Source organism: Mangifera indica, chromosome 6 (assembly GCF_011075055.1).
Source record: "Mangifera indica cultivar Alphonso chromosome 6, CATAS_Mindica_2.1, whole genome shotgun sequence".
NCBI classification, from domain to species: Eukaryota; Viridiplantae; Streptophyta; class Magnoliopsida; order Sapindales; family Anacardiaceae; genus Mangifera; species Mangifera indica.
In genome coordinates, this window is record NC_058142.1 from 3,905,480 (window position 1) to 3,926,469 (window position 20,990).

At 34.9% G+C, this 20,990-nt stretch overlaps 3 protein-coding genes across 5 annotated transcripts; all 3 read right to left on the reverse strand.

Annotated features, from left to right (window-relative positions):
• Positions 1–1,370: 1,370 nt before the first annotated feature.
• Positions 1,371–2,872, reverse strand: LOC123218816 (transcription termination factor MTEF1, chloroplastic). Its single transcript, XM_044640462.1, has 2 exons — positions 1,826–2,872; positions 1,371–1,583 (listed from the first exon to the last, which is right to left on the reverse strand). The coding sequence occupies exons 1-2, from the start codon at positions 2,841–2,843 to the stop codon at positions 1,567–1,569; spliced, it is 1,035 nt and encodes a 344-aa protein (XP_044496397.1). The 5' UTR covers positions 2,844–2,872; the 3' UTR covers positions 1,371–1,566.
• A 777-nt stretch (positions 2,873–3,649) lies between these two features.
• On the reverse strand, positions 3,650–11,282 carry LOC123218813. Of its 2 annotated transcripts, none has more exons than XM_044640457.1 (8): positions 11,122–11,282; positions 9,564–9,813; positions 9,359–9,482; positions 8,161–8,507; positions 6,265–8,050; positions 5,387–5,634; positions 4,275–4,382; positions 3,650–3,910 (listed from the first exon to the last, which is right to left on the reverse strand). In XM_044640457.1, exons 1-7 carry the CDS (start codon positions 11,142–11,144, stop codon positions 4,311–4,313), a joined length of 2,850 nt encoding a protein of 949 aa, XP_044496392.1. In that variant the 5' UTR covers positions 11,145–11,282; the 3' UTR covers positions 3,650–3,910; positions 4,275–4,310. The 2 variants fall into 2 exon arrangements, with proteins under 2 accessions (XP_044496392.1, XP_044496391.1); XM_044640456.1 differs by having other exon boundaries at positions 5,387–5,643.
• A 726-nt stretch (positions 11,283–12,008) lies between these two features.
• On the reverse strand, positions 12,009–19,701 carry LOC123218814 (CBL-interacting serine/threonine-protein kinase 23). 2 transcript variants are annotated; one of them, XM_044640458.1, is made up of 15 exons: positions 19,065–19,693; positions 16,141–16,203; positions 15,898–15,969; positions 15,690–15,797; positions 15,483–15,563; positions 15,236–15,289; positions 15,021–15,146; positions 14,393–14,482; positions 14,110–14,226; positions 13,883–14,008; positions 13,538–13,654; positions 12,996–13,052; positions 12,809–12,883; positions 12,606–12,687; positions 12,009–12,276 (listed from the first exon to the last, which is right to left on the reverse strand). In XM_044640458.1, the coding sequence occupies exons 1-15, from the start codon at positions 19,239–19,241 to the stop codon at positions 12,251–12,253; spliced, it is 1,371 nt and encodes a 456-aa protein (XP_044496393.1). In that variant the 5' UTR covers positions 19,242–19,693; the 3' UTR covers positions 12,009–12,250. The 2 variants fall into 2 exon arrangements, with proteins under 2 accessions (XP_044496393.1, XP_044496394.1); XM_044640459.1 differs by lacking the exons at positions 13,883–14,008; positions 14,110–14,226 and having other exon boundaries at positions 19,065–19,701.
• Between the last annotated feature and the right edge of the window lie 1,289 nt (positions 19,702–20,990).

Sequence of the window (20,990 nt, forward strand, 5' to 3'; positions counted from 1 at the left end):
CTATATCTATATTATCGGCTTATTTGTTTATGATGGAAGTTAATATATTGTTGGATAAAACTGTAATCACAAAAGAACTTTCATTTTCATAAGTTGTAGAGTTAAATTATCTAGTCCTTTGTTGTTTATTGAATATAAGCTTTGAATTGGAATCCATTGAAGTATAGGTTTCGGGATGAAGAATTGTTTAATCGTGCTTCGAAGATTGACCAATGAATATAATTTCCTTGTTAATAATAGTTACAATACAAGGAAGATGTTAATCATTCCTATCTTATTACATAGACCAATACGAAAGAGCGACAGAGAGAATGAAGTTTGCTTTTGTCATTTTTATGGTATCGCATTGCCCAATTCTGTATTCTTGATCATTTACATAATGGCCGTAAAAATAACTCAAAGGTGTCCATAAAATAACCCCCATATTTGACCAATTTGAAGGCTTCATAGCCATGATACACAAGTTTAAAAACTCAAACATCGCTACCTTGCCAAAGGAAAAAATAATGCAATCACAATTACAAAGCCAAAATGACACTAGCTTTATTTAGGCCAAAGAACTATTTCTCATTCAAATTTTAGTTCAATCATAAAAATATATTTATAACAGGTGAAAAACTCAAGCACCTACCCACTCCTAAACTGTCATTAACTTTTTCGTTAGATATAAGGATAAAATTATTGTTTAACAATAATATTAAAAATATATAATTTTATCTCATTTTCTTCCTTAAATTGTAAAAATTAACATTTAACCCCCATACCTGAATTTTGAAAAGTGACTTTCCCCTCAAGTCCCTAATTTTTTCTTCACCCTCCCTTCGACTATTGGCGACCGACATGACTGGAGGTTAAATGATGAGCAACGTCTAGATCTGAACGATGCTCGTCGTTCTTCACTAGGCGATGAAGCATTGTCCATTATCTGGATGACCCTCATCATCCAGTGAGCACGACGATTGTCGTCTAAAATGGACGATGCTCCGTCTTCTAGAGATCTAGACGATGAAACGTAGTCCAGATTTAGACGACTGCTGTCATACTTGGACGACGATCATCGTTCAGAGGATGACCTCTAGACGAAGACTCCTTCGCTGTTGGTCGACCATCGCTAGAGAAAATGGTTGAATTTCAGGGGAAAAAATTGAATTTTTTAAAACTTAATTTAGGGAAAAAAATGTTAATTTTTCAAATTAAAAAGCGCAATGAGATAAAATTTTAATTCTTTTAATATTATTAATAAAATAACAAATTTACCCCTAAACCCTAATAGAAAATATGTGAGTGTGTCCTAATAAAATAAACTTTGGGTGGGTATTTTAGTTTTTCATCTGCCATGAGTATATATTTGTTATTTCAACAAAACTTGTGTGGGAAATTGTCCTTTCCCCTTTATTTATATTAGTGTTTACATATACACAATTGGGTATGATTAAGAGACTGATTGAATTTTAAACTAAAAATTCATATTTTCTAATGTAAGATTCAAGTTTCATACCTTGCATTTGAGAGTCTAACATACTATCACACTTTGCATCCCTGAAGCACACGCAAGCTAGCTATGCGTTAACTCTTTACTAGCCCTGGAAAAACACTTTAATGTCAGTATCATCACCCTCACCGCACGATTGTAACTGAGAGATATGGTGATGACTCTGATATCAAATAATATAAACTTTGAAAGAACCACATCTCAAAAGTTAGCTAATAAGATTAGAGAGTCTAATATCATATAAATCCTATACTAGAAACTCATCATTTCTAATGCAGGATCTAAATTTCATATATTGCACTTAAAATCCTATGACTTCTCCACTACCACTACCTCGCTTCAGCAATTCATTGAACTCTTCATCAGTGCTCTTAAGCATGGTTGGCAAAGACAATTTCACCCCACTTTTCACACTCTCAATGTGTCTAGGCTTGATTCTCTTTTCCAAACTAAAAGCAAAATACTGAGGAAAATCTTTCAACTCTTCCAACTCCCCCTTTATTTCCTCCACAAAGTACTCATATTTGGGCTTATAATTATTTTCAAGACTGAAAGTAAACAGCCCCGGGCACCTCAAAACCATAGCCACCGCCTCATCCTTCGACAAACCAATACCCTGTAAATACTTAAGCTTGGGAATCAAGGTGTTTTCTACACTGGACACCAACAAAACCGAGTCTTGATAAGCCAAAACGTCCAAGTCCTTGAAGCCAAGTCTTTGAAGCCAAAACAAAGCCGGTTTGAGTTGGTCTCTGACACTAGAAACAAGCAATCGTGGGCACTTGTTGATGACCCTCCTGAAGTTGTGTTCCGGGACTTTTAAGTCTTGTGAGAGGAAGTTGAAAACAGGGTCAATGTCTGTTTTGATGTTAGCAGTGAGGAGTTTTGGGCACATGCCGAAGATTCTGGGCAAGTCCTTGTGGAGGATGCCTCTGGATTGGAGGAATGAAATAATGGAATGAATGGAATGAAGAGGAGCTGACTGGAGAGAAGGGTTAAGAGATAAAGCCTTGCCTGAGTCAATGCCCATGATTTCAAGAAAGATGATTTTTTCTTGGATTTGGATGGAGAGATTTGCATGGGTAGGTGGGTAGAGTGGATGATTCTGGAGAAGACTTTTGGGTTTGGTAGCCAAGTGGAAACTCAGCTGATGCTGGGAATTTGAGGGAGAAGATGATTGTGCTTCAGATTGTGATTGTGAAGAAGAGATACAGAGAGGTGAGCGTAAAGCTGTTGCTGACATGGTGTTAGTGTTGTTTGTGTTGAGAGACGGGGAGATGGAGATTTTTCCTTTAAAATCTAATCCCATTGGTCTTATACGTGGCGATTTATGCAAAATTGATTGGCTCATATCCAGATTTTGTAGATTGTTTTGGTGAAGTATTTGAGTGGAGAATGTCGATCCTATTTCTTTAAGCTCTGCTTGCTGCGATCTATATTATTTCTTTTTCGCCCACAATGAATAATTTGAACGGCAAAGGGGTAAAATACCACCACACATAAAATATGGGTTTAAGTTTCTTAATGTTATATTAAAATTAATTTTTTAATTTATTCGATAAGACTCAGATTGCTAATCAAATTTAAGATTTTATCAATAAAGGAGTATAATTTACTCTTATGTAATCCCTCCATTTTTCTAAATTACTTATTGGACAAACTTAATTGAATAATACTATTATCACCAAGTTCACCGTTTCCTTGCATTGTGTTGTACCATATTTTGCTGGCATGGGCATTTCAATGGAAATCTTATTCCACTCCCTCAAAATGGGGATTCCATTGGTGGACATGCTAGAAATTACAATTATTCTTTTATATATATAAATATATATATTCGTTTTCTAATTTTACCCTTAATGTAGTTTACTTAAATATAATTATTTTGTAATTTAATAATTCTGTTAATTAAAACATTAAATATGTTAATTATTCTTTTACCCCCGCCACTTCATAACAGCCATCGTCTCAGCCCATACCCAACTCACCCAGATTAAATTCAAGGCATGGTCATGAAAAAGTAAACAAAAGCATTTTCCACCCCAAAACAAAGGACGAGGAAGAAGCCTAAATATCATTTTACAGATTAACTCCAGTTAACAATAGTCATTCAGATCTAAATGGTATTCTTACATTTGAAAGGCCAATCTTTATATATGATCAAACAATAGAAATTTCAGTACTGAATTTATTAAAGTTTCCAGTCACATTTCTCACTAATCATTTGATATTTAACATACTAAAACAAACTTTCGAAGAAAACATGCGAAAAATAGATAAGTTATGTTGTTCGGACAAATAAAGCACTAGTCCTGCCATAAAGAAAGGAAACTTTTGGAAAAGTAAATGCCAGAAAGTGCAGCTCACCAGTGAAATTGATTTCCGATATGTTTCCAGACATGGAATGCCATTCTGATCCTACACAAATATATACATATCATACATGTTTAGAGGATCTTCGCAATTAACTAATTTACCACAAATACAGCAGCTTCTGTGATATATATAATACAAAATGAAATTTACAAGTAATCTTGAATTTCAAGGATTTCATACAACACCCCAAGTAATTAAAACTATGAAACTTATATGATAAAATCTTTTAGAAATGTTTATTCAATTTTGTTTTCAGTAAAATAAAAAAAATAGTTGTGATGATCGTTTGTGGCAAATCGTATTTAGGTCCATTATGTTTTCATTATAAAGAGCTTTGATAACATTAACAATGCACACTACAGAAAGATGAGAGCATTCATTATGTGAAATTAGAGAATGCACTTACCAATGATTATTGCAACTTTGCTAGGCAGATTTATTATTAATGCTGCCCATGGCTTTTGCTCACGGACTGCCGTCCAAGAAGCTTTCCACCAGGAGTTTGGTGATCATCCTGCATAAGAAAATTCATGAGAAATTCATATCATAATGCAAAGAAATTGTAAAATCTGAGTGTACCATCTTTGGATAGAGAATTTACAGAAATAGGCAACCACATCACAATGGAACAAGGAGAAATAAATGACCCTACACTCATGCTTTAAGTAGTCAACTATAGTTTCCTATTTCTTTTCAAAATCAAACTTATGTGTTCTAGCCCATCAATAAACTACATCATAAACATGAACATTCGGCAAAAGAAACATGAATACTCTCTCTGCCTATGCCCATATCTTCCTATCCCAAATTTTTTGTCGCCTCTCTAAAAGAATGGCAGAATGGAACTTTTATGTTCCCATATTAACCATAAGGCCTTCCATTACTAACATAGCTTTAAGCTTTTCAAAAAAGAATCCTGTTTTATTTTTCTTTTTAAATAAACTTTGCTTTAAGAAGAATGGCATATTAGATTACAACAAAGGAGATTATAAATAATAAAATCAACAAACTAAATCACCTGCTTTTCCATTAAAGTGGGCTTTTCTAGATTCTTCTGGTACAGACATAAAAATTCAACAAAAGTATGCAGTTAAGACCTGGCCATCACTATGAGACATGCAACTAGGGAAACCCAATTACCAAGATGCCTAATATCAATCGTTTCTCACAATGATAGTTCAAAGGAAAAACATTATGTTCGAAAAAATTGTTTAAGTTGTTTAGGGAAACAAGAAAATAATAAGAAACGGCAAGCCAATAAATTATGGTCCAGTAAAACCCTGGTCAGGCCAATGTAACAATCACCAATTCAATTAACTACATAATGCATAACTGCATTACGGATTCAACACATGGCACCTGGAAAACGGAAACCTCCACTTCCAACTAAGTTAATGCATCTACCGAATCCTCTGGCCATCAATGCGAACAATTAAAGAATTGCTCAAGGTGTATCACATGGAGAGAAATCAAAAAATGTCTTAAGTACAGGGCACTCGGGCAATATAGACAACAAACCTTGTATAAAGATGCAGCTGACTCAGACTGTACTGTCTGTATAGGAATATGACCCAATGAACGCAAAGCATCCAGTGCATCCAAGGTCAGCTGCCATCCACAAAGGGCAACAGCATCAGCACTGGTACTAGATCCATTACTGCCAGCAGCAGCAACATTCCCATTCACCCAGGGGCAAAACTGGTTGTGCTGAACAATGGGATCAAACTCTGTAGCTTCTTCATAATTGCTTTCCCCTTTTGGAAGCCCTGAAAACTCTAGCATTAATAACATGTCAATGGCAGGAAGAAATAAAAACAGAAAACAACGGAGTAACAGCTGCAATGTTTGAATATACTAAAATGAACATATAAAAGAATTAATTGGAACCAATAGTAATTCTTTCCCAAGTCATTTTAGCCTGGGAGCAGGAAAGGGGTTCAAAAATGCTTTAGACAATTAACCCAAGTCATATCCTTTAAGAATAACTTTTAAAAAAAATATGATATGCCAGCTTAACATCATCTATCTGACTCACATCATAAATTTCTGTTTGGGCTTTGATCCAATGACAAGCTCATGTTTGAATTGCGTTAGTGCTTAAATATTATTACTGGACTCTTACCTATAACAACTCAAGTTTTGACATCATCTATCTGAATCACATGACATGTTTGGGCTTGATCCATGACAAGCTCATCTGACAGCCTGTGATAGAACTTAAATATTATTATTATTGGAATCTTACCTATCAACTTAAGTTTTTTGAATTAGTGGTTACATGACAGTCCTATCTTCTCCCTCCTAAAGTGGAACCTCTTAACTGCCTAGCTAAAGATTTGAGCATCAATACAATTATACCCATCTATTAACCATATTAAAAGGTATCCAATATTTACCTATCCCATTTGCAGCCACATAATCCGACTCTGGGTAGGGACAATTGTTTGTAGATGATGATTTTCCAGTCTTTGTAACCTCATTTTTGGCTGTATTGTATCCAGAACAGATATTAGCATTACAAGAAAGAGAAGGGTGGGCATTATTTTCCTGGGTTAACTTGCCACTTTGACTTATCTTTTCTCTACTTTCAGCTGATTCTGCCCTGACAGAACCATAAATTTTTGAGCCACTGTCAGCCCGTCCAACAGAATGAGACAGCATCTCCTGGTTGTCAGCATGTGGGTCTTCCCTATTTATTTCATCAGGGACAATCTCATCCATTAAACCAGGATCTGGAGCAGATTCACCTGTCTGACCCTGATTTTCAGCATCTTCAGTTCTTGGTTCTACATCACCAACCACACTATTGGTTCTATAAACAGAGACATCAGCACCATGGATTTCAGCTTCATGGCTAGCACACATACCAACACTGCCCCCACTAATTCCAAAACTAAATCCATCCCTAGCCTGAGCTGTCACAGTTTCAGCATTGAAAAGTTCTTCACCGTCATTTGTACTACTGATACCCATTTCTCCAGGAACTGCTTCTGCAGCTCGTCGGGAATAAATACTCTGTTGAGCTTGATTACTATAATTCAGTTCCAGAGTGTCGTTCATGTCGAAAAATCCATACGTACTAGAGGGAAAATGAACATCATCAACATCCCCAGGAGAATTTTCTACACTTTCCATAGAATCATCATCAGCACTGTGACATACCGTATCCATTGCAATCACAGATGATGCACGTGCTGAATCTCTAGTTGATAGGACTCCTACAGCTTGGTCAGTTCCTTGTCGAAACAAAGAACTTCTGTTGCCATCTGCATGAATTTCCAATCCCACCGAATGGCTAGGACCAGCTCCAGATGAGTCTCTCAAATATGGTGAACAGTTAGTATCAAAAATATCAAAGTCACGAGCACGCTTTGAAGGCCCAACTGAATATTGTCTACCATCAGTAACTTCATCACCATCACGATCAATGACTGTCCCTTCAACACTATCAGCCTGATGCATCCTTAAATGTGGCCTATCCTCTGAGCTGCCACCTATTTCTAGGCTCCGCTTACGAGAGCTAGGGCCTCGGGACTCATATGATGCAGCACGATCACCAACCTCACTACCTGCCGGTTGCCCAATCATTAGGTCCCTTCCCATGTCTACATCATGAACATTTTCTGACATAGCAGTCCTGTTCCCCTGAGTAAAAGGTAAACCCCCTGCCATTGTCAAATTCAAATCAAAGTCAGTATTTTGTAGCAGTTTCCCCTCAGCCGTCGTTGCCACTTCATCACGATCTTCTGTTTGTTCTTTCTCTGGATCATCAGCAGCAACCCAACCACTAATTCCACTGGCTGCACTTACTCCACGGGTCAGTCCCATCTTTTTGCTTGTATCAGGGATATCAATGTTGTTTGAAGTAAATCGGGCAGGTCGAGGAACAGTTAAGAAATCTGATATTCTCACAGTTGCACCACATAAAGTACAATCCAACAAAGGTGATCTATATTCACGTCTGGACTCAACAGCTACCATTTTGTTCTTCCCAGTGTTCCTTCGAGCTGAAGCAGAAAGTGCATTTTTGCTTTGACCTGGATCCTTTGACAGATGGACCTGAGCCTCAGATGGACCAAAAGAACATCCATCTCTTGCTGATTGAGCAGAATGTTCTTCACAATCTTGAACATTTGGAAGCCATCTTGGTTCCCAACCACATAGACTTATAAGCTTCTGTGCCTGCAGGAGTAAAAAAAATATGGAAGATGCAGAATTAGAAGTTTATAGGGCTTAGAAGTCTAAGAAAATAATAAACTACCAGCAAGAGCAAGTACATATATATATCTTACGCGAGAATACAAGTAGTAGGCTCCATCTCGAGAGGTTTCAAGCTCCAGTATACTATCAGATTTTACATCCACTTCCCCAGCTGTAATATTCTGTGATGAAGACAGAAAGCGATCAACCTGTGGGCCTTGCAAGACTCGCATCTGCTCAATTGCGCATGTAGATACAATAGGAAGAGACTGAAACTGTAGAATTCCATAACATCTATCCTTATATCCCCCAATTAAGGCAGATTGTGGAGTTGGAGGAAACTGCACCAAACTTTCTGGACAGCTGTTTCCTCTCCATGCACAGTTGACCTTGTGACCACTATCCAACTGCTTGGAAAAAGCTTCACCAGCCTCTTCAACTTCAACCACAAATTTTGTAGGTGGAAAAATGTAGATAGTAATGAGAAGAAGAAAGGAATCAGAATTAGCAAAAGACAGGGTCATGTGGCAGATACTGATTTAGAAAAAAGGTTCCAGAAGGGAAAAAGGAAAACAATAAAAGCTAATTGTTCTTGTGTATCCTAGAATATGAATCTTTATAATTGCCAAGATCACAGACTTGAAGAAACCCAAATCAGATAGCCGACAAATAAAACAAGAAATTTTCACTAGGATGTCAATTATGCACTAATAACCTTAAAAAACTTTTCACTTCTCATAACCAAATGAAACTATAGGACAACTTTTTTGTTACTCAAAAAACCAAACTATGGCTTAAAAAATAAAAATAAAATAGAATACATAAACAAATGCAAAAAATGACACATCACAGGCTTGTTCATCTCGGCAAGTAGACTGACACTAATGCACACATTGTTCAAACACAAATGAACACTCAAGATATCTCTCTTACCAACAGTGAAAAGCCACAAATTCAGAAGCTCTCTCTTTCAAATGTCATTCCTTCAAATTCTCAGTCTCCTACCGCTCCATCAAGTTTTCATTCATAATATAATAAATAAGACCAAAAAACTTCTTTCTCATCCAACCATCTAATGCCAATAGTTATTTATATCTTCCCAGTAATTGTACAAGTATCCTACTACTTGTCCCAGTAATTCTAAAAGCATCCTAATACACTTGGAAAGATAGCCCACAGTTTTTCAAAGTTTTGCAGAACATCCCACAGAGATGATGTATTCCAGGAAGCTTTATAAGAGCAAGAAAAAGCATTCCAATAACGAAAAATACTTGGATTACAATGGCTAACCTTCGACAGGCATCCAGGATGGTACCATAACAAAACTCAGGCATGCACCACATGATTCACAAGCAATTCTATCAACATCAATATTTGTCCAACCTCTCTGAGCACAAGCGAGGGAACTGGCAACCTGTAAGAAATTTGGAACAAACAGTAAATGCCCTTAACATTGGCTAAAGATAATTCCCTATACCAATTGAAATACCCATACCTTGGGCTTTCCAAACCAATTTGAAGGCTTAAAAGTAGCCAAGCGCCTTAGTAGATCCCCTCTCTCCCATGGTCTACATGAAGGCCGTGATGATTCAAGAACAGAACCACCAACACTCGTGCTTAATGAAGTCCTTGGTGGTTGGGAACCAACACAAGATAGAGATGCTGCTTTAGAATAATGTCCATGATCAGAACATTCAACACTGCCAACATTGGGTGGAACAGCAGGTGATGATGCCCCAGCGGAACTACGAAAAGGCGCCACAAATAAAATATGAACTAGAACATTACAGGCGCCACAAATAAAATATGAACTAGAACATTACAGCATAGAACACACACACACACACACACATATATATATCAAGAATAAATAAACAAAAAAATAGAAATTTGAAAAAACCTATATTCCCCAAACTACCCCCAAACCACTAATGTACGCAATTCTTCCACAACACAATAGCAACAATCTACAGAACATCCATCCTATCACAATTTCTTTTTTTTTTTTAAATTCATTAGCTTCATAAGACCAGTGTAATGATTTTGAGGCAAGGTAACTCTCTCACACACACACACACACACACATATATATATCAAGAATAAATAAACAAAAAAATAGAAATTTGAATAAACCTATATTCCCTAAACTACCCCCAAACCACTAATGTACGCAATTCTTCCACAACACAATAGCAACAATCTACAGAACATCCATCCTATCACAATCTCTTTTTTTTAAAAAAAATTCATTAGCTTCATAAGACCAGTGTAATGATTTTGAGGCAAGGTAACTCTAAAATCTTCTTGTAACTTGAAAGAAGAGCAATCTGATAATTTTAAAAAACCCTAAGGGGCTAAAGTGAGTTGGAAAGCCAAAGTTCCCAGCAAAGCTAAGGTGCCAGTCATGATTTGATTCAAAACAGAAGACCTTATAATTCTTTGCCACCGAACTGGTGCATCTAATGCAAAGAAGACTTTATGAGAGTAGAACACTTTTTGCCCTACCTCTCTGCCAGATTTTTGTCGGACAAACTGCTTAAGGATTAATTTGATAGTTCCTTCTTATTTTTTGGTTCTGTTAGAGAGACATGTTGCTTTGGGAAGCAGAAGAAAAGCTTTAATGTTCTGGACTGGTCCAATTATGCCAAATGTTTGAGTTATTTGGTTTGGAGGAAAAAGGGGAATTTTTGAGAATAAGAGTGGTGCAATTAAGCTGTTCTAGTTCCGTACTAGTCAATGGATGCATTTGCAACCTAATGTCAGGCTCCAAATAAGATAAAAATTGAATTAATTTAACTTAATTCGATCCACAAGCATAAAATGTCAGAGTTGAAAACTTAAACAGCCATCGAGTTGGCTTTGTGAATCCCAGCAATCAAACAAAGCATAAACCCACAAGTTCAACCACGAACTCCCAAAACCTTCACATACATTGACCGAATTAACAGTACCAGATAAAAGCAAAACCCTAGTTTCCAAAAGCCAGTGAATAGGAGTAAAACCCCCAAAATTTAGAAGAAAAAGAAGGGAGTGAGGGAGATGATTCAGCACACCTTGCAGCAGGAGTAGGATCCATGGTCCCTCCGCAGCTGATAATTTCTTCTCTAATCGTTTTTGAAAACTTTACGAAACGAAGGGAAAAAAATAAATAGAAAGAAAGAAAGAAATAACAGAGGGAGCATTAGGTCACTCTGGATGTCGCTTTTTATAGCGAGTATCAATTGCCTGGCGCGTATCATGGTTTGTCAAAACTCCGTCACGTTGAGTTGTTTCACTTCAGCTTAGGTGGTCCCCTAAAAATAAGGGTAAATTACCTTGTATTGCATTAGCCGGTACATTTCTTTCATTTGTGAGGCATTTTTATTACCATCTCCTCTTTAAATATTTATAATTTTATTCATTAATTTTTAATTTTTCAAATAATTATTAAAATAAAACCGCCACGTCAAGTTGTTCACTTCAGCTTAGGTGGTCCCGTAAAAATAGGGTTAAATTACATGGTACCACGCAGGGTGCTTTTAGATTGCATTAGCCGGTACATTTCTTTCATTTGCGAGGCATTTTTATTATCACCTTTCTTTTAAATATTTATATTTATTCATTATTTTTTTATTTTTCAAATAATTATTAAAATGAAGCCATTCTATTTAACTTCTTAAGAGGAAAAGGATTATTAAACGCCCAAATAATTTAAAAAATTCCAATTTGAACCAAGTAAATAATAAATTAATAAACTTATTTTTACCTAAAATTTACTTTATTTTTTTTTCATGTACTCACATTTATTATTAAAAGTAAAATAGTTGCTTTAAAATTTATTTTAAAAAAATAATTTATCTTCATTTTTCTAATGTTGTTTTGAAAGCCAGGATTTTAAAAAGTAAATCACCATTGATAATCCCATAAAAAATATTGAGTTTTTCAATTGTAACCGCAACCATCACACGAGATAAAATTTGATTTATTCAATTCAACTTTCCATTCATTCCAATTCCGGAACAAATTCAATTTAGGATCACAACAGTGCATGTAATTGTAATGGGTTTACAGCAGTTATACATTTAGTATACAAACCACACCAAGCCACACCTTTGTGAAGTGAAAGACAAAGCTATAGATACAACTGATATTTCAAGTTTTATACAAGGACAGCCCGTAATGGATATGGCCAGCGGAAACCTGTTACTGAGAGGACGTAGCTCCAGCATCTGTAGAAATAAAACCATAAAAAATTAACATGTCAATCAAGACCTTGATGTCTTTACATTGATTTTTAGGTTGGAAAAGCTTCATATGCATAAATCCACCCTGAGAACTGGGTTGAGCCAAAGCCTAATTATTTTTTTTTTTCTAAAACAATGTTATCCGTATATATTTTTTAATAAACAATTGGGTATACAAATTATATGTTATTATGTGATTAAATATTACTTTATCTTTAATTCAAAATCAATTAATCACATAATAACATATCATTTATATATTCAATTATGTACTTAAAAGTGTGTAAAACTTAATAGCACAAGAGTATACTAACCACTACTAGATCCTTCCTCAACTGCTTCGTCTCCTGATTTCCAGACGATATCTTTCAGCCCAGTAGAGAGATTCTTGTAGAACTGTAGGTAAGGCAAATCAAAGTTAATTAGTAATAAATGAAATTATTCTATAACTGGCAACTAAAGTTTCATGTCTATGTTATAAAATGCCTGAAAGAATTGCACATTAAATTAAGCATACCTGGTGAAATTCTAGGGTATCACCTCCAGACTTTCTAAGCTCAACCATATGGAGTGAAGGCGCAACCTGAAAGACCTGGAACAGTAAAATAATCCTAAAAAATCGTTTACCCGCTTACAATTGATGAAGTTAAATACACATTTCTAAAGGATGGATTACTTTCAAGAAAAAGAACAAAAAAATATACCTCCGTTGCAACAGATAAATGACCCTTTCGTCCAGTTTTTTCTCCTTGAAGCTTCATCTAAGATAAATACAAAAAGAAGATTTTCGAGCCAATTTCAGTCCGAATGATATCATATTTTAACGAACAAGCCTTACAAAACTATAAGTTTTCCAATGTATATTATCAATGCCCACGTTTATGGAGAAAAACCAATACCACATCATCCATTACTTAAAAGCCTAAAAAAATTTTCCTGTATATAACTATAATTGCTCACTAATATTGGACAGAAGGTGCCACATCATCTACTACCAAACGAGACACATTACATGGACCAAAGGAAACCTAACTCAAGTGCAAACAAGGTCCAATTAATCCACTACAATATAGTTTCCAATGAAGAAACAATGAAGGAAAGAAACAGTGTGAATTGAGAAGCACCAGTAGATTCTTTAATTTGATTTCCATTCTTGGGCTAAACTGAATTAATTAAGACTCGATAATAGATTATCCATTCTGAAAATTGATATAAACATTCTGCATCAAGGTAGGGAAGATAGAACCTTGAAATTATTTTTCTTCACATCAAAACCCAAGGGTGTTGCAGTTTCTTCAATCTTTGCCAGAATTTCATTAGCAGAACATTTGGATGTAAATCGTGTTTCTCGTTTAACAAGTCCCTGTTACCAAAGAAAATGTCAGCTGTTGCAGTTTTATGTTTATCAACACACCCAATATCTGATCATATCCTAAGAGGCAATAATATTGTATCCACAGATCAAAATACTAAGGTTAGCATCATCTTCTCAGTATTGAGAGGCTATAAACACAATCGCTGCCAAATATCAGGTTTCAATGTTTCTTTCACATCTACTAAGTTAATTATCGAGTTTAAGATTTAAACAAACCATTTGCTTTTCAAAAAGGGTACTAAGGTTGAGACCCTGAGACGTAGAGATGAGCTCAAACGCATTCATTGTCACAGGGGCTACAGGTCCTTCTTCTCGTCTCTCCACAACAAGGTTTTGAGGACCCTTTTCACAAAAATAAAATTGAACCACAAAGAATACCCATTAAATCAATATAATACAATATTGTAATTTATGATATACATGCAAAACACAAGTCTAACTACCGATTCATTAAATATAGCATCCACATCATCAAGACTGACAGCAGGCTGTTCAAAAGTTGGCGGCTTATATCCCTTCTTAAACCACTCATTCTCAATAACCTCAGCTATTGTTATCCGCTGTTTCAAACCAACATTCCTATCAATTTATAAGTAGCCAAATAGACGAACAAAAGATGCAATTCAGAACATCAAGGTCTCATACCTTTTCAACAGGAAAAGATGCAAATAAAAAAAATCAACAGTGGAAGGATTTATGCATTTAATGTTAAGTAAAAAGAAGTACCGTCATGGGATTAGGGTCCAGGATTCTAGTGATTAGTTTCTTTGCACTTGTCGAGAACCAAGGAGGACACTTGAAATCAGCCTTGAATATCTGTAGCCACATTGCAAAGTCATTAAAACCAGCTGCGAGCTATTCAGCTATATAACATACAGATAAGACAACCTTTAAAGTTACACAAAAAAGTTCATTTTTTAGACAAGACCAAGTACACCAATTTATTCCCTTTAGGAATAGCATAAAGATATAAGTAACTAAATTGTGTAATATATAATTTCGTCTTTGACAAAAACCACATTTTAAAAGCTAACTATTGAGGTTGACAAGTCTACAGTTATACAAACCCCACATAAAAAGTTTATACTTTTCGATGTAAGATCAAGTCTCATACCTTGCAATTGAAATTATACACATATAAAGATACAGATTACAACAATCATATGAGACTGACGCTCTTAATAATTAACATAAATAATTTTACATCCTCAAAGTGTCATCATATAAGATAGGATTCCTTCACTTAAAATAATTAATTGCTTCAATATCCAAAAGATTCAAAGTAAATGGGTAAAAAATATAAATTACTCATAAATGTAACTTGTATTCACAAAGAAGATAATGAAAATATTACCTTTTTATACAGAGTCATGAGATTGGATTCTTCAAAAGGCAAAAAACCAGCCATTAAGACAAAAAGTATCACACCACATGACCATAGATCTGCCTTAGCTCCATCATAGCCTTTATTATTGATCACCTAGAAAGTTAGCACCAAAATGGTAAAGATAAACAACTGATCCAAAAGCAAAAATAAATAGCAGTTCACACTAGAAGAAGCTAATATACCTCTGGAGCAACATAATTAGGCGTCCCACAAGTTGTGTGAAGTAAACCATCTTCCTACATGATAAGAGCAAGCTAATATAAGATGGCCATTCATCTTTTCTTGAAAATGATTGGAAAATGAATCTCAAAATAATCACTTAGACTAAATGAAGAGTGTATTACTGGCAAACAATAATGATGCTTCTTGATGTCTACCATATGTAGCTATTGAAGAAACTTTGGTTAAAACAAGAGCCATCACACTTACTCTAACTTGTTGCGGTAGAGCGCTAAGCCCAAAATCTGAAATTTTAAGAACTCCATTAGCATCCAGCAGTAAATTTTCTGGCTGTCACACAGAAATCACAATATCACTGCAATCACTTATATAAATATATTTTAGCATTTCTGATGCACACCATCTGAGAATATCATGCAGTGCAACAACATTTAAACATTTTATGAAAATTCACACCTTTAGGTCTCTGTGATAAACACTTCTACTATGGCAGTAATCCACAGCATTAATTAGCTGCTGAAAATATTTCCTAGCTTCATCTTCTTTCAACCTCCCTTTACTTGCCTGCTCATAGAAAACCAGAATAATACAGTTATCAAAAGATCACAAAAGACTCCAATTGCATATGTGCACTATAAGAGGCACAAGGCAACCGTGAACTTACAATTTTGTCAAACAGTTCACCACCGGTCACGAATTCTAGAACAATGTATATTTTTGTCTTGCTTGCCATTACCTACACCACAAATGTAGCTAGAAATGACTACAGCAACATCACTGACTGAGACCAAAGAATAAAAGGAACAAATATTTGATTACTAGAAATGTAGAGACTATCAAGTCTAATAAACAAATCCAAAACAAAAGGCAAATAAGTCTTAAACAAAAAAATGAAGTGCTGTCCAACCTCATACATCCGGATGACATTCGGATGCCTAATCAGTTTCATAGTTGATATTTCTCGTTTAATCTGCAAAAAGACGAGAATGAAAAACATATAAAGTTGATCAAAATGCATTTTCATAATGTAAAGAATATAAAACTACGCATAGAAAAAACATGATCATGAAGCTCAATGTCAACAAGTCCTGTTGTGAGTTGTAGCTTAAGTCTAGCGACTTAGTACGGTTGCATGAGCAACCATATCAACAGACCATTGTAGCTAGTACCAATGATCCTCTCTGGTATTGGAAGCTTTGAGTCTCATAGGTTATCAAATCCAATCGTTGGTGGAAAGTTAAAATCATGTCTTCCACATCCCAATATTCAAACCTTATACAGGAGATCAGTCAGTTCTCGCCTACCAACTTCTGTCACTAAGTGTGGACAATAAGTTGTTGCTCGCTCTTCAGGTTGTTTTGGCTTCTCAAGTCTTGCATCACACAAACAAGCTGTAGCAACAAGTCCTTGTGCAATGGACTGATGTGGTGTTGGAAGACACCACTTGGGAGCAATTCAAGGCTTTGTGCAAATTATATCCTTCATATCACCTTGAAGACAAGGTGAATTTTGATGGGCAAGGGATGATAGAAACTTAGGCATCAACTTGTCTATCGAGGCGCAAGATTGGACTAGACACGCCAAGGAAATGTTGGTAGCTAGGTGTAAAACGCCTTCTAGCTAAGTTGAAAGATTATCAACTTGGAAATGGCAACACAAGAAAGCAAGGCATAAACAATTAACAACAGTGCAAAGAAAGCAAGGCATAAATGATTAGCAGTAGTGCAAAGAAAGGGAATGGAGCTAAGGGATTTTATAGGGCCCTTATTTTCATATTCGTATTGCCAGAAGGCAAGGATAAAAACCAAGTGACAAAGATGCTTGATGAAGGAGTCATTCTTCACAATTAGAGTTCATTCTCCTCTATTTTTATTAGTAAAGGACGAAACATGGTGATTTTGCATCAACTATCGTGCCTTGAATGCGATTACAATTAGTGATCATTTCCAATACCGTCAATAGACAAACTATTGGATGAATTGGTTGGTAATTCTTATTTCTCCAAGTTTAATCTTCGTTTCGAATACCATCAAATTTGGTTACATCCACGAGATATTTCAAAAATTGCTTTTTGTATGCATGATGACCATTTTGAGTTCCTTGTCATGCCCTTCGATTTGACGAATGCACTGTCTACTTTTCAAGATTGCATGAATCAAGTCTTCCACTCCTACCTTTACCATGTTGTCATTGTGTTTTTTAACAATATTCTAGTTTACAACCCGCCTTTAGAGGACCATGCCCATCATTTGTCACTCGTTCTCTCTAGCTTGTTGGAGCGTGTGTTTTTTGTGAAAGTGAGCAAATGTTCTCTCACTCAATAGTTATTGATTAGTTAGACCACCTTATTTTAGTCAATGGTGTTCAAATGGATCTCACCAAGGTGGAGGCAATTTTACATTGGCCATCGCCCACTATTGTTCCGCAACTTCGGGATTTCTCAGCCTCAACAATTATTATTGCTAGTTTATCCTCCATTATGCCACCATTGTAGCAAATTTGACAAATCTTTTGGATAAAGATGTTTTCATGTGCTCTTTGGATACGAATTCCACTTCCATCAACTGAAACTAACAATGACGTCTGCTACCGTATTGGCCTTACCAAATTTTGACCTTTATTTTCAATTGGAGATCGACACATCTATCTCTGGCATTGGTGTTGTTCTTATGCAATAGAGTCGACCTCTTTCTTTCTTTCTTTAGTAAGAAGTTTGGTCACCATTTCCTTTTGGCTTCCACATATATTAAGGAGATACTAAAACAGTCGCCAAGTGGTGACAAAATCTTTTGGGGATTACCTTTGTCATCCAAACTAGCCATTGTAGTCTCTATGAACTGATGAACTAGGTAGTTCATACACCAAACCAACAAAAATACATTGGCAAGCTGTTCAGTTTCACGTTTCAGATACAATATAGAATGTGTTCTTAGAATCAAGTTGAGGATGTCTTGTCCTACAAATTCGATGATAAACCATTTAATATTTCTTCTTCAGCTTTGTTGTTGTTCACCACATCACAACTGATTTTTGACATTATCCAAGAAATCCTAGTTGAAAACAAAACTGCACCTGACTTAGTCCACCTTCATTAGCAGTTTCATTAGCCTGAAAGCTACCCACCTTTTGTTTTTGCTTGGGATGGGATTCTTTAACACAAGAACTAGTTTTTGTTGAGTTCTTCAACCTTTTGTGGCAACTAATGGGTTGGGTTAGCCAGCGGCCCGACTCAAAACACGCAAAAATAGCCCAACTCACACAAGTAGTGCGAAATGCCTTCTAGCTAAGCTGAAGGAATATCAACTTGGAAAGGGCAACACAAGAAAATGGGCAAAAAAGGTTAGCTACAAAAAGAAGAAAGGGAAAGGGAATTACTTTGTACCAATCCAGGGATTTTGTGAAGAAAAAGATCATCAATGAAATTGTCTTTTGAACTCCCTTCTCTCTTTCTCTCTCTACTTGAGTTTTCGCTAGCTCAAACCTCAATTCCTAATAGATCATTTAGAACTATAACATACTTAATATCAAAGCAAACTGGCTCAGATATTTCTGTCTAAACTTCATCCAGAAACAAAAAGCACATATAATGCTATATTGAATAGCACAATCTTTAGATAAACCTACAATATAAGCACATATACTTTTGCTTAATATACAAAATGCACCATAACAAATAAATTTAGCCGCTTCCTTATTTTTCTTAACAATTATCAAAACTTTTAGAAAATAGAATAAGCGAAATTGTCATAAATTAATCATAAGAACTTAATAAAAACATGAATTGAAGCTTCAAATTATGTATACTGTAGAAACGATTGATGAATGTAGTACCTGACCGATCATCTTATGCTTAAGGACTTTGTCTTTGTCTAGAATTTTAATTGCAACATTCTCTCCTGTTTCAACATTCCTAGCAAACTTCACCTTCGCAAAGCTTCCTTCTCCGAGAGTCCTTCCGAGCTCGTACTTCCCCACACGTGTCTTGGTTCCACTCGTGCGAGAAGCCATCTTGTTCACAATCCGATCCAATAATATATTTCTCTTTCAGATATTATAAAAAATTATTTCCGCAATTCTTCTTCTCCGAATGAGTAAGGATGTCGTTGACTCTCAATCAAGATCTCTTCTTCTTGCACGGCTGCCATACCTGAGACTTTGTCACATTCATCTTGGCGTGGTGAAACGCTAAATCTATGGAAAACGTGCTTAAATTTGAAGCAGTGTGAGTTGGAGAGAGATGGAGACTGTTGGATGGGACATAGAGCGCATGCAATCAATCATAAGAGAATCAATCATAAGAGAATCCGAACAATCAGGGGAAAAAAGAGAAATTTAGGCGTCAGTCAAATAGATTTCGCGAGCTGAATCTGAGGCGAGGTATCTGGCCTTGATGATGCTATTTGCTCATACGAGGACGGCTTTTATTATTGAATACAAAGGTGGGATACAGTGCGTGAGGGAGTACATTTCATTAGCCTAGGGTGGAAAATGCGGTTTCGGACATCAACGTATCTGATTTTGTTAATAAAATTAACGAGAAAATACAATTTTATAATTGAATATTAATTTATTTTTAATTTTTAATTATTTCATTATCTAATAACATATTATTATTATTATTAATATACAATATATTACTCTAAATTTTATTCTCAATAATTAATCTAGACTTTTAATGAAATCAAGGACGCAAGCTTTGTCCACAAAGCAAAAAATTACAGAGAATTTACCAACCTTATAGTGAACATCCAACCTGTTATAAGCTGATGTCAACCTTATAACGGGTTAAAAGGTTGGTATTACCTCATTCAATTGTCTGTTTTAGCTTCTAGACTAACATTTTTCCACCTTGTGAATGGAGTTCGGTTGAAAAAAAAAAAAATTCATTTTTCCAATGAAAAGACTTTTATTAGTCTATTTTGTTGTTACTGAGAGACAATGTATAAAGTGTCTTTTTAACGTCCTTATATTCCTTATCACTCAATTCATTGTTTACCTGTATAAGATCTAACAAACATGGTAAGTTAAATTATATATTATATTATGTAACAAAAATCTAATTTAATATATCATATATTAAATATTATATTATATGATATAATTTTTAAAAAATAAAATAATATAATTAACATGTCATTATTTTAAAAAATATCATAAACATCTTTAAAAATTTAAAAGTTTTCACATACACCCCTACTAAATTATCATTTTATCTAAAAAATATATTCATGTGTATTAATAATATATATTATATTATAAGATACTTATCAAATTATACGATATATTCACTATATTTTATTAATTATAATACATCTTATAATACGTATAACTTTTTACTTATATTATATCATTTGATATATATATTATGTATTATAGTATATTAATAATTATGTTAACAAACATTTAAATACATATGATACATCAAATCAGTAGATTACCAACCCCCAAAGTTGATTGTCGTAGCATTTTAAGTTTTTATTTCATGTAATTGAATCGTTTATAACATCTCAATTAGAATTCAAATTAGATTAGAAAACCCAAGTTTTGGGTATCGTAAATGTTTTTAACATGTCTGTAAACTAAATTAAGAAAAAAAAATCTTATTCTCACTATAAAAAATAAAATTAAATAAAACCTTTAATAATAACAATAGTACAATTACATAAAATTACAATTATAAGTAATATATAAATTTTTCATATATTGCATATTTATCCTTTACCATTTCTTCCATCTTTAACATATCTTCAATTTGCG

Coding starts and splice junctions, on each gene's coding strand:
- LOC123218816 (XM_044640462.1), bottom strand. CDS start 2,843: ATGAGCCAATCAATTTTGCATAAATCGCCACGTATAAGACCAATGGGA.
- LOC123218813 (XM_044640456.1), bottom strand. CDS start 11,144: ATGGATCCTACTCCTGCTGCAAG. Junction 8,051..8,160: donor CCTACTACTTGTATTCTCGC/GTAAGATATATA, acceptor TTACTCCTGCAG/GCACAGAAGCTTATAAGTCT. Junction 4,383..5,386: donor CAGCTGCATCTTTATACAAG/GTTTGTTGTCTA, acceptor TTTCTTATGCAG/GATGATCACCAAACTCCTGG.
- LOC123218814 (XM_044640458.1), bottom strand. CDS start 19,241: ATGGCTTCTCGCACGAGTGGAACCAAGACACGTGTGGGGAAGTACGAG. Junction 16,204..19,064: donor AGCATAAGATGATCGGTCAG/GTACTACATTCA, acceptor GTCTTTTTGCAG/ATTAAACGAGAAATATCAAC. Junction 12,688..12,808: donor ATACCCTAGAATTTCACCAG/GTATGCTTAATT, acceptor CCTTACCTACAG/TTCTACAAGAATCTCTCTAC.